Source organism: Choloepus didactylus, chromosome 5 (genome assembly GCF_015220235.1).
Source record: "Choloepus didactylus isolate mChoDid1 chromosome 5, mChoDid1.pri, whole genome shotgun sequence".
Taxonomy (NCBI): Eukaryota; Metazoa; Chordata; class Mammalia; order Pilosa; family Megalonychidae; genus Choloepus; species Choloepus didactylus.
The window spans coordinates 81110159-81123277 of NC_051311.1; the positions used below are offsets into that span (position 1 = coordinate 81110159).

The 13119-nt window shown below is 37.4% G+C and overlaps 2 protein-coding genes across 3 annotated transcripts; both read left to right on the forward strand.

The window, feature by feature from the left end:
* Positions 1-284: 284 nt before the first annotated feature.
* SMIM30 (small integral membrane protein 30) lies at positions 285-1757 on the forward strand. Of its 2 annotated transcripts, XM_037837453.1 has the most exons (3): positions 285-324; positions 675-770; positions 1229-1757. In XM_037837453.1, exon 3 carries the CDS (start codon positions 1258-1260, stop codon positions 1435-1437), a length of 180 nt encoding a protein of 59 aa, XP_037693381.1. In that variant the 5' UTR covers positions 285-324; positions 675-770; positions 1229-1257; the 3' UTR covers positions 1438-1757. The 2 variants fall into 2 exon arrangements, with proteins under 2 accessions (XP_037693381.1, XP_037693382.1); XM_037837454.1 differs by lacking the exon at positions 285-324 and having other exon boundaries at positions 770-908.
* A 1169-nt stretch (positions 1758-2926) lies between these two features.
* LOC119535356 (nucleolar protein 11-like) lies at positions 2927-5099 on the forward strand. Its single transcript, XM_037837764.1, is given in 4 exon segments — positions 2927-3116; positions 3119-3440; positions 3442-4203; positions 4205-5099. Coding segments are annotated over 4 exon segments (2169 nt in total).
* The last annotated feature ends 8020 nt before the right edge of the window (positions 5100-13119 follow it).

Genomic DNA, 13119 nt, shown 5'->3' on the forward strand with positions numbered 1-13119 from the left:
GAAACAGATGGCTCTACTCGGGTTATCTCTTTCTGTTGTTCTGTGTTCATTTCAGCAGAAGAAATAGACTTAATTGTGCGTCTCGAAACCCTAAACAGGATAGAAAACCACGTGTTATCATTTCTTTACCTTACTTTTAAATGAAATTTTGTACGCTAATCCATTTTAACGCTTGCTTCTCTTGGTCTCGGGTACAGCATGACCGTCACTCCCTCAGCCGGTTACAAGGCGCATCACGGGAGTCGTTGGCAGCAGGGATTGTGGGAAATGTAGTTTGGGGATTCCGCCCTCTTCGCCATTCCTGTAATGGCTGCTCCCCGGAAGGTAATGTAAGAACTCGTCTTTAAAGAATAGATTGTCCCAGTGTATTTCCAAAGCAGGGGGCAAATTTGACCTCCTTGCCAGGCAAAAACAGGCATCCTTTTTCAAATCGTAATATCAAGCCTTGGTGTGAACTTGTCTCTCGGTTCGATTTATTTTTAGCTTTTCCTGAGTGGGTGAAGTGACCAACTTCTAGTTCCGCTGCTTGGATAAGCTGTTTGCTCTACTTATTATCCATACCTCGACCTTCAGTACAGCCTCCCCGCTGTTCACGGACTCTAGCTGCCTCTTTAAATAAATAATAATGATGAAGAATTTTTTAAATCCTTCCCCTCTCCCCTCTGTGCTATTAGGCGGTATCACGTGCAACTTCCTAACCTCAGCATCCGGAGCTCCAGGGAATATTTCGAGTCAAATAAAATTAAATAGATATATACCCCGTTTCTTTGGTAAGTCTTATTAATTAACCACAACTTCACAAAATTATGTTTTGTTTGACTTTTGCCAGATTTTTCGGCATTTCATGGGTGGGAGAGACCCTAAGAAAATACAGTTTTTATTTTGACCAGGATATTTTAAGTTTCCAAGTGAGTTTCTTGTTAATATCCAGTTTGTTCTTAATTATGTCATGCTGTTCATGTTCTGTTTGGTTGAAGAACACGTAGTTGACATTATAGAGTAGAAAAATCGCTGGAGAGGTACATTTCAAAATGACCAAAGTTAGGTACCTTTTACTTCTCTGTGATTCAGTTTTTCTTCTGTAAAATGAGAAGAGGGATCCAAATTATTGATAACATCTCTTAATTTAAAAGGTTTGGTGTATTATTATTTGTCGTATATTCATATTTTCATTTGAAAACGTAGGAGTTTTTAACAGTTTCCGTTTGTATCCATGTTTTATTTTTAGGAACCTTCCGCGCTCAAGATCCCAGCATCATGACCTCAGTTTCAACACAATTGTTGATAGTCCTCATTCCACTGCTTTTGATGCTGCCTGTTGTTGAAGCAGTAGAAGCCGGAGATGCAATTGCTATCTTGTTAGGTGTGGTTCTCAGCATTACAGGCATTTGTGCTTGTTTGGGGGTGTATGCCAGGAAGAGAAATGGGCAGGTGTGACCTCCAAGGGCCTCCTAAATCAAACCTCATCCTGAAAACCATTGTGCTGTTGAGGTTAAAACTGAGCTTTGGTGTCTGAAAGTTGCCAAGAAACAGATGGTAAATGAGGTAATTTCACATTCCTGTGTTTGCCTGTGAATAGGAACAAACTGATGTATGTTAAATGGGGGATAATGTTCTCTTCACATCAAAGAAAGAACTGAGAAAAAACAGACTATAATTTCTGTTCTCTAGTTGTAAAGGAGGTCCAATAAATAATATGACTAAAATTTGCATAAATAATATTCCATAGTTTCAGACATCTCAAAGCTCACAAAATAGTAAGAAGGAAGCTCTTACTCAGAATCCTAGGAAATCACCATCGTTCCCTTATAATCACTGTTTCCTGAATTGTTGCAGAGTCTTTTCTCCATGTTTTAATTAAATTTTTGTTTTCTCATCTCCCAAGTTAATAGTGTACTTCAATATGAAATTTAGTCAAAAACCAAAACCTTTAAATCTTTGGAGAAAAAAAATTAGAAAAATGTATTCAATATATCTAATATTGCAAATGGAAAAGAAAGATTTAATGTAAAAACTTTATATTAAACATTGAAATGAAAAGATTTAATGTAAAAAAAACTTTATATTGATTAACATCCTTTGATGAGAAATACTATATTAAATGTAAATCCATTATGTTGTAAGTTAATGTGTGGTATCCATTTCTTTTTATTTTGGGCTATTTTAAAGCTACATGTGGATTAAGTATTTATATATACCAAGTGGAGAATGTGGGATGCCTTCTTTACCTTAACTGATCACACTAGCTTGAAGAGGCAGAATCATTGAAAAATTAGAAATGGACAGAACACAGGTAGGAGAGGCCCCTGGCAGAAAATGTAGTGGCCAGTACTGATTCACACACTGGCCAGGTGAGACATATTCCTTCTGACCTTGCTACTAAAGTACTCTTAAACCAGCAACATCGCCTGGGGATTTGTTAGAAATGCAGAATCTCAGGCCCCTCCCAGACCAACGCAATTAGAATCTGTATTTTTATCAAGAGCTGAAGGTAATTTGTATACACATTAAAGTTGAAGAACACTGCTCTAAGATAGCATTTCTCAAATTCTTTCTCAGATTTGCTTGAAACCAAGAATCACCCTAGGCACATGATAAAACTTTCAGATTCCCAGGTTCCTCTCCTGAAAATTGTGTTTCATTATTCCTAAGGTAAGGCCCACAACTCTTTTTAACAAGGGCCCCCAGTAATTGTTTTGGTTTTGTAGATGTAGCTAGTATAGAATAGTTTCAGTAAATCAAACACTTTGGGGTCTCACTGAAAGCAGATGGTCCAGTTTTTTTCCTAAAATAATGTACTACACTCTAATAATGTAATGCTCTCCAGATAATTGCGAGAGTCTTAGTTTTAATCAAAAAACAGGCAGCAGCAGCCTAAAATCCTTTCTACAGTGCACTTGCCTAGGTGTGCGCTGACCTGGCTTGCATGAAGGAGTTGGTAGAGAATACAAGAAGTCAGGGAGGTTTGCCCAAGGTGGCAACCCTGGAGGAGGAATTCACATTGTCTGGGTTACCCCTGGGCTTCAGGCCTGACGGACTCCTGGGCGTGGAGCCGGGCCACAAAACAAACCAGTTTCTGGTGACGGACAGCAGTAGGACTGTCATCCTCTATAAGGTTTTGATCAGAAATCCTTGGGCAGCTGGTCAGTGAAGCAAGGTCAAACTATAACATGTCCAGCCGTATGCAGCTTTCAAACCGGAGAGTATATTGTTCACGATGATAAGGTTTTGAGAATATGGGATAATGAAGATGTAAACTTGGATCAAGCATTTAAAGCTACATTGTCAGCTGAGGTGTACAGGATACATTCAATACAAAGAACCAAACCACTAGTGCTATTCAAGGCAGGTGCCGTCTGTGGTCTAGAGGCCTTGCTTGCAGAGCCCCAGCAGAAAATTGAAACTGTTCTCACTGACAGAGAGGTGATTAAGTGGACAAAAGTTCATGGTATTTAAGCATCCTATGTTAATTTTTGTGACTGAAAAAGATGGAAATTATTTTGCTTATGTACAAACATTTAACTCACATATCTTAAGCAAATACACAGTCTTATCTGGACAAAAAGAAAAATCTGTTATACAGAGTTTTACTGCATCTATGAATCAGAAAGTCATCTCTTTGAAGTCATTAAGCTCTGATGGATGTATATATGAAACCCTGATACCAACATATCCGAGTGACCCAGGCAGAAATAAGATGGTAGTTAGATCACTGTTGCTCAAGGCTGTTGTGTCTGGTAATGCTAGAAACGGTGTTACGGTCCGCGTCCTGGATCAAAATCACATAGCAGTCCTGGGAACTCCACTGACAGCTTCTAAGGAATGCCTTTCCATGTGGAACATAAAATTTCAAACACTCCAGGCTTCAGAAGAGTTACCACAAGGGACCAGTGGTCAACTCTGGTATTATGGGGAAAATTTGTTTATGCTACATGGAAAATTTTTAACTGTGATTCCATATAAGTGTGAAGTGTCATCATTAGTAGGTGCTCTTGGAAAATTCAAGCACACTCAAGATGCAGGTACTCACACTATGCCCCATTTTGTATACTGGGAAACATCTCAGGGATGTAGCCTTAGATCACAGAACTCGGAGCAGTCAAGGAGAATTTTAAGAACAAGAAAAGTTGAAGTTAGTGTACAGCCAGAGGTTCTAGCATCCAAACAACATTTATCAACCATAAAGAATGATTCAGAAAAACATTGAAATAGAACTACGTAAATTTTTATCTATTAAATGGACATCTGACTCTCATACCATTATTGAGGACAAAGTAACAGGACTTCTGGGAAGATGTAACACAGAACCATCATTTTATCCTCGGAAATCTCTGATGCAGGTTATCCAAATGCATGTGCCCTGGCTTAATGGAGGTGTCTTAGAAAAAACAGACATACAGATACTACAACTCTGTCTACAGCAGTTCCCTGACATTCCTGAATCAGTCACTTGCACTTGCTTAAAAATTTTCTTAAACATTGATGATGACAGTCTTCAAGAAATAGATATCAACACAGAGTCAGTTTTTGATGATAGTGATACTGTACAAGAAGAAAAAATGGAAGAGCAAATTACTCAAAATGGCTTTAATCCTGAAGAAGATAACTGCAATAACTGTGATAAAGAGTTAAATGAAAAGCCTCAGGACACAACAGAGGAGACCACTTCATGCCCTTTAATACCAAAAAGAGCAGCTCTACTAAATGCAGTTCTTCATTCAGCATATAGTGAAACATTTCTTCTGCCAGAATTGAAGGATATCCCAGCACAGCATGTCACTTTATTTCTCCAGTATTGGTATTTCCTTTATCTGAAGTGTAGCAAAAATGCTACTATGACTCTTCCTGGAATTCATCCTCCAACTCAGAACCAGATTATGGATTGGATATGCCTACTTCTAGATGCTAATTTTACTGTTGTGATAATGATACCGGAAGCAAAAAGGCTACTAATAAGTCTTTACAAGTTTGTGAAATCCCAGATATGTGTTTATTCCGAACTGAACAAGATTGAAGTGAGTTTTCAGGAGCTACAGAAATTAAATCAAGAAAAGAACCGTAGAGAATTATATTCAATTTAAGTGCGGGAACTCTTCTGATATTATCAGTTCTCCTTCATAGATATTTTATGAAGTCCTTTTATGTGAACTCTTCCTACACATCCAGACAAGAGAGGTGTTTTGTCTGTGGCCATCTCTCAGTTTCAAGAGAAATATGTCAGCAGCTACCTGGGACCATTGCTTATTGATGCTTACTAGGTAGGACTGCAGGTTCCACATGAACCTGTTCTAGTTTATGGACATTGGTGTGGAGAGGTTCTGAAACTTTTTAAAAATATGTAACTGAGCTGATTTTAAGCAAACTTATTTGTGTACTGATAAAAGTCTAATTTCTTATCATGTGTCTTGAGTTTTTTTAATAAAAAATCACCATTGAAGAAGCGATTCTAGGGAGAATGTAGTTTTATCAGAGTCAAAAGCTGCCCCAGATTATCAGTGCTTGTGGCAGGAGAGGCACAAATGGGAGGGAGGAGCCTTTGGAGAAGGAAGTGGTTGTCTCCTGCCACTCTGTCCTTTTCCTACTTCCACTCTCCTTCTTTCACCTTCTTACCTACCCAAGGGTTGGAAAATACTTCTTTCTATACTTTATCTCTTAGATTACCTCCATGATCAACTGAAAAAAAAATCAATTTAGGATATAAAACTATATTACCAAATAGTAAATGGTTTTATAAGATCATTGACCATAGGCTTTCCAGTTTTAACTGGATTTAGGACAAATGAAAGGTTTTATGTAGAGGAAATGGATGCTTTTGTTTCTTAGAGATAAATTCAGATTATTTTTGTTAAATATGAAATCACTCTTTCAAGTGATGAATTGTTTCTCAAAAGTCCCTGGAAATATTTCTGAGCTATGACTGGAAATCTATTGAGTGAATCATTTTGAAACCTGTGTTTTAATTTGAAGGTTTACAATTTGTTTGTTTGTTTTAAGTTCTGTAAATTCCAGTGCATAAATATAAGTTCAAGTGTGGTTTTTAGAACCCAGATTTACAGAACCCTGATTCCCTAATTTAACTTGCATTAGTGAAAGTCTTCATTTTAGGCCAGGCACACTATATAAATTTTAGTCACAACTAAGGCAGCTAACAAACAGGTTCTCCCCTGTCATTCTCAATCTCTCTTTAGACCCGAAAGAAAAGGAATACCAAAAAGAATAGTATGTATTAACTGTTGTGCTCACTTTCTATAATGGGACCTTTTCCTCAGCCAGTTTTACCAAAAGCAGTGCAGTACTTCTCAGCAGAAGTGAAAAAGGTAAGTCTCCACAGTATATATATCCCCTTTTTATCTTTTTTTGCTGAACTATTTATGAATTATTTGCAGACAGACATCTAAGCATCATTACATTGTGGATTCCTAAACTTTTCCTTCATAAGAATTCTAAGTTTCAGAGTAAGAGCTCCTTTATGATTTAAAGATCTATTTTATAGGGTTTAAGATTATTCAGGGTACTCATATTTTTAGATTCTGAGTTATTTTATGATTTTCTTAGTATTTTGTTTATACTAACCCTTAATTAGATAAATTTCTCATTGATTTGTGCATTCTCTAAGCCAGAGAAAACAAGCAACTAAAATTCACTGGTGGTCAGTTCTTAAATTGACGTTTTGTTCTCTCTGATTCTTCCTTTAATTGTCCTTGAAAGTGGCTTCTGCGGTGAAAAATAACTGGCTGAGTCAGGATTCAAGCAAGGTCTTTGAGCAGGGATAGGTGAAAGGAAGATGGCCTGCGTCCCCTCAAACTTTTGTCTGTTTGAACAGAGCTTCTGTATAGGGTCCTTATAAAGTTTAATTTGGGTTGTAAATATAATGGAAGCAATTCTCCCAATGCTTAAAATTTCTACAGTATGTTCAGATACTCAAAGTGTGGCTACCATAGACAAGAGTATAAACTGTATTATGGCTAGCAGAATTGAATTTCATTTTAACTGAGTAGAAAAATTTAATCACCATTAATACTAGTTTCAAATTGTTTCTAGGATAGCTGCATTCTAAGTTACCTAATTTAGAAAGTGAAAAACTGTTTTATAAGGACATACAGAGACTCTTACAAGCTGAGTTATTCAAGGCAAGAAATGTATCTTATCCTTTGTGTATTCTAAGCACAAGACAGCTGACACAGTAAATGGACATTCTGTAAATGGTTACTAAATAATGGATCTTATCGGTCCCACTGTAGAGGAATACTTCTGAGGGTTTGCAAAAGTTACTTTTTCTGGAAATTAAATCATCTATGTTTGTTCACCAAATACAAGCAGTGTAGTCTTCTGCCTCTTGACATTTTATTTTTTACAGCGCTAAATTATATATCAGATTTGTTTCTGATTACGTATATTACATCTATCTAAGAAGAAAGAGTTGTTTTTTGTTTTTTTTTTTTTTAAATAGAAGCCAGGGACAGACACTTTATAGAGACATTATAGAAACAGAATGGATTTGTTTTGTCATCACTGTTTTGTTTTTTTCTCCAGAGAAAGCACTAACATTTTTTTGTTTAAATAAATTGGCAATTTTATAATCAATAGAATTTGAATGTCGTTTTCTTGTTTTTTGAAAGAAAAAGAAGGCAGGTTGTCAGTTGTCATCTAATAAAATAACCCATTTGGCACCCTATAGAGAAGCTGCTGCTGCTTCCTTGCAAATCTGAACTTTCTCTTTAGGATTGGGAGAAATCAAACTTAAAGTACATTTTTAATCACTGTGCATTAGTCATTTAGTCACCTTCAGGTACTATTTTTAAAATGCTCAAAATAAGACTAGAGGCAAACATTCTTTAGTGAACATGTATTTGCAGAATGCCATTTTCCCATTAAAAGTAGAGAATTCTCATGAGGTGGCATTCAGGAATTTTGATGGTTGTGATGGGGAACACCTCCTCTAAAAATAGCCTCATTTCTCATCTATCTAGGTTGGATACCATGGTTTGCCCAAAAAGAACAGAAACCCTTAAAGTGGCTCTTAGCTTTTTTGGGCCACCAGCCCTTTGAGAATCAGACAAAAAACTATAGCTCTTTTCCGTGTACAAATGCACATGTATGATGACTTTTTAAAATTAATTTCAGGGAGTTCACAGACTTGAAGCTCCGCCAAGAAGCCCAAGTTAAAAAATTCTGCCTTTTGGTTTCCTTTGTTTTTGTTGTTTTTTTTTGTTTTGTTTTGTTTTGTTTTGAGGTTCTTCGGAAGTCTAGAATTCCTTAATTTGCTTTGAGGGATAGAACTGCTGTGAAGCTGTGTAGCAAGATGGGATTAACAGGTGTCCCCAAAGTGCCCAGCACAATTTGTGGTATCTAACAAGTGCTCCATATGTGTTAGCTTGGTCTGAACCAGTTCAAAAGGCGGAAGAGTAATGGTTGAAATCAACAAGGAGGGAAGAATTTAAGGTCTTTGCCAATGCCTAAATTTCTATTTTCCGTGATTTTATGGTAACCTGCCTAGTCCTCTGCTGAAAAACAGTACATTTCCTTCATTGTTTCTCTCTGACTGCTTTCAAGATTTTTTCCTTTGTCTTTAGTTTCTAGAAGTTTGACTATGCTATGTTTGGGCCTGGATTTCTTTGAGCTTATCCTGTTTGGGGTTTGCTCAGTTTACTGGGTAAAAACAGGAATAAAGAATATATTGAATGGGTGAGGAGAGGAGGGTGAAAGTGGGAGATCAGAGGGCAAGGGTCTATGAGTGAAATACCTTGAATTGATCATTTACCTGGTGTTTTACTTCTCCACCTGTGGAGTACCTCCGGAAAATGACTCTTAAATATGCACTGAGGAGACTTCAGCTTTCAGGAAGGTGGAGTGAATGTACCTTTCCCTATTCCTCCCACTAAATACAGCTAAAAACTCTGGACATAAAATATGAAACATAAGATGACCAGGAAAGATAGAAAAAAACGCAGACTAAGAACCTCAGGACGTGAGGAGCTACGTGGTGGTGAATTCCCTGAATTTTGTTTCTGCCTCATGTATCAGGTACTGGAGAAAGGGGAGGGGGTGGGGGTGGGGAGGTGGGGGGCAGCCTAGCAAAACATAACTTTTAGACAATATCTGTTCTACTGCAGCCAAACACTACAGAAAAGGCTTTGAATCCACCCTAAGTGCTAACACTTCCACCTCCTCCAGACTATAAGATGCTCCAACCTTCCTGCTGGGATAGTGTCAGAAAAGGCAGAGTGGGGTGATGGTGTTCATCCTTACCAGCTGGTAATAAAACATAACCTCCCCCATCCTGAAAAGCTGATGTGATACCATGTGTTCACTAAGGAAGAACCAGCCAGGCCCAAGAAGTCTCAAAAGCTGCTCACCACATGTACCTTTACCATGTTGGGCTTTCTAGGCTCTGCAGAAGCTTGTCAACCACCATTTCCTACCTTGGATATAGGAAAGGTGATGTACCTCAGCTTGTAGCACATAATGAAGGGAGGAGAATTCTCTGCACATGACCCATCTTCACCACAGAGACTCACATATCAGTCTCTTGTGGTATTGCCATAAGGGATACAAACCTAAGCTCTGGAATCCAACAAACCTGGATAATCAGTCTCTACCACTAAGTCTGATCTTGGGCAAGTTACTTAACTTCTTGTAATTTCTGTCCCCCTATCTCTTAAATGTGGTTAATAATAGGACCCACCTTAAAGATACATGAGGATTACATGAGATAATGCATGTGAAAGGCTTGGCATACTAGATGTTATTATTAGGGTGATAAAAATCCATCACCCTCCACATCCAATTGATCTCTAAGTCTATTGAATCCACCTCCAAAATATCCCTAGTCTAGCACCAATTTTGTATTTAAATATAAAGAGAGCATCTTTACAAAGATATATAAACATATCCCCTATTAAACTGTTCTTTATATTTTAATTTTTACATTTTTTTCAAGTTCTAAGAGACTCTCAAAGATAATACTCAATTTCTGTTTACTTTATCATAGCTCCTCCTTGCCTCTGTCCCCTGCTATTACAGGCTTTCAAATTATGAAATTCAAGGACATCTGTAAAGAAAATAAAATTTGGCTATCCTAAAGCTGTCCCAAGTCTTCAAAGGAGAAAAAAAAAAGGAAATTTTTGATTCTGTTTTAGTAATTCCTAATGTGTTCAGTGATGGGTCCTTCCTAAGTAACATAACAAAAGCTTAGCACTGACTGATCAGATTGTTTAAGGAGGTGCAAGGAATTTGCCTGCTCAGAGGAGTAGGAAAAATATTCTGACAACTACTCATCTCATAGAAGTCATTAAGATGGACATAAACAAACAAGTTGGATGTGGCTTATGTCTTAAAGTCCCTGTCTAAATTTACTAATTCCAGGCAAGGTTTTCATTGTATATCTGTATGCAATTCAATAAAATACATCTAATATCTAAATGCAGAAAGCAGACCAGAGAAATATGTAGTTGCTGCAGAAAACCAAACTCTGATTTATTTACACTGAATACCATTCTATGGGTGATTAAATTTGTGAAAATATCAGTTGACACTTCACAATCTAAAATGAAATTATGAAATTTTGTATACAAGAAGATTAGTTATTTTTTAAAGGGCTAATCATGTAGCACTTTGTTAAACATTGGGAATATAAATACCATATTTCTCAATATTAATCAAGATAATTATGCTTTGGAAAAAATGCATAAATCACTTAACAGGAATTTAGAAGCCAACATGATCACCAAGAACATAGACTATACCATATTCTATTTCAGATGATTTATCAGAACCCTTTCATTGAGTCACAAAAATTACCAGATCAGTTTGTTACCAACCCAAAACAATTTATGGGGGTCCTATGACATGTGCTAACTTTAACTTGTTCAATCAGTACTTTTTAAGACATTGTCAGTACTCCTTAGAACAGAAAAAAAAATTATCAACTGCCAGGCAATTAAGCTTGAGCCAGTAATTTAGCCTCCACGATTTTTTCATCTGTAAAATTATTTGTCAATGTCTAAAAGGCTTCCTGGTGATAGAATTTTGTGGCTCCATAAAACGAGTTTTCCTCATTTTGAAAATAATAAGATCTAATGTGTTAAAAATATTGTAATTACCCATTTTCACTCTGCAGCAATAAGGAGCTGATTTCCTCTTCCAACTCCTCAGTGAAAACTGTAGTCTAGTCATTTGGTACATTTTTGGATTTCAATTCAGTGAAGTGGGGGCAGCTCATTTTCTGTATTGAGTATGATTAGAGAAGGAAGAATAAAAACAAGCCATAGCCCTGCCACTCCTACCCATGGCAAACAGCCCACACGCTAATTGAGGTCAACCAGCCAGTATCCAGGAACAAGCCACCTTGCAGTTTCATACACTCAGTCTGCTCTGGCACCACTGTTGAGACTCAGATAATAGACACCGTCATCCCAGTGGCCTATAGAAACTTGAGAGATGCATGACACTTTCCTCTCTCCCTCATCCTCACACTCCACATCCAAATGATCTCTAAGTCCTAAGGAATCCACCTCCAAAATATCCCTAGTCTTCCCTGACCCTTTCTGTCTGGGTTACACATCCTACTGTGTGCTCACACAGCATTCTTTATATTCCTTTCAGGCTCATATCACACTGAATTGGAATTCCTATTTAATTATCTTTATCCCAACCACCTTCACCCCTCTCAGGACTCTAAACTCTGTGGAGGCAGGGACTGAATCTCTAATCTGTGCTGTATTCCCAGCTTCTAGCATAAAAAGTGCTCACACAATCTTTCATAGAACAACTATGCCATTTAGAGTTAATGCAGCAGACAGAAGCCCCAGGATACACAGTGAATCAGCATCTTCTCATCAAACCTGCTGAGTCCTCAGTATGCTCACTAAAGCTCTACCAATCTTTCATATCTTGCATGGGACAGGTCTGATATTCATCAAGAGTTTTTATCATTTTCTTGAACATGTAAATTATATTTATAGAATGTGATTTTAATAAGCATTAAGATACAGTCTTGTTAGTTGACTTAATGATTATATAAACTATTTATAAAAAGCTTGCATTTAATGTACATATTTAATGATTTCTATAGCATTTAGTTTAGAAATGTCCCACCATTTTGAAAATGCTGAACCACGGCATAATCTATTCTCTTTTCCCCTTATCATTTTACTCATACTATACTCCAGCAACACCAGAGTACTTGTCTTGCCATGCTTCATTGCCATCCTTCCTATCATCCTTACTAACTTTTCAAATGTCATCTCCTTTATGAAGGCTTTTCCAAGAGGAGTTAACACTATCTATCCTCCAAAGCTCATAATGTATTGTTTTTACCTGTATTATTGTATTTCATTCAGCCTTGTTTTATGGTTAGATACTTATTATCCCTTTTTGACTACCAGTCTCACTTCCTGTTCTCCTATCCCTCTCACCTATCACCTAGATCTTAAATTTCTTGAAATCAAGGTTGTATGTTTTCATCACACCTAGACTGTGCTGCAAGAGGTCTCAACATATATTTAATTATTTGTTAATTGAATTTTGTTCCTAGAAATTCTGAAAAAGGTAATTAATATAGTAACATTGAATAAACAAGTCTATATAATGACAGTGGTATAATATTGAAGCTAATATTATTTCTTTTTAAAACACTGCAGGTTGATCTAAGATGGTGGCATAGAGAGGAGTGGAAGCTAGTTAGTCCCCATGGAACAACTAATAAACAACCAGGAACAACTAGTAAATAATCTGGAATAACTGCAGGGGGACAAATGTGACCATCCACTCATCATACACCAACCTGAATTGGGAGGAATTCCCGAGATTGCAGCATAAAATCTGTAAGTAAAAACTGCGGATCCAAGCTGGGACTCCCCTCCCCCCATGGCCCGAGCTGCAAAACCTCGTCATGCTAGGGAGAAGCTCTCTCCCATCAAGCAAATATAGCTCAGCTGAGCCTCAACTTCAGTTTTAATTAACAAGCGTGGACTGCTCGCTATGAGCTATGAATCCCCAATAAGCAGACAGAAGCTTTGGGTAATGACTGACCTTAGAGAGCCAAAGGGTGGCTGTGGATTGGCCCTGAAGTGGGCTTTCTGTCCCTGTTTTGGCTCAGTGGAGAAAGACTCAGCCATT

Excerpts from the sequence above, each read along its gene's own strand:
- SMIM30 (XM_037837453.1), top strand. The coding sequence starts at position 1,258 with ATGACCTCAGTTTCAACACAATTGTTGATAGTCCTCATTCCACTGCTT.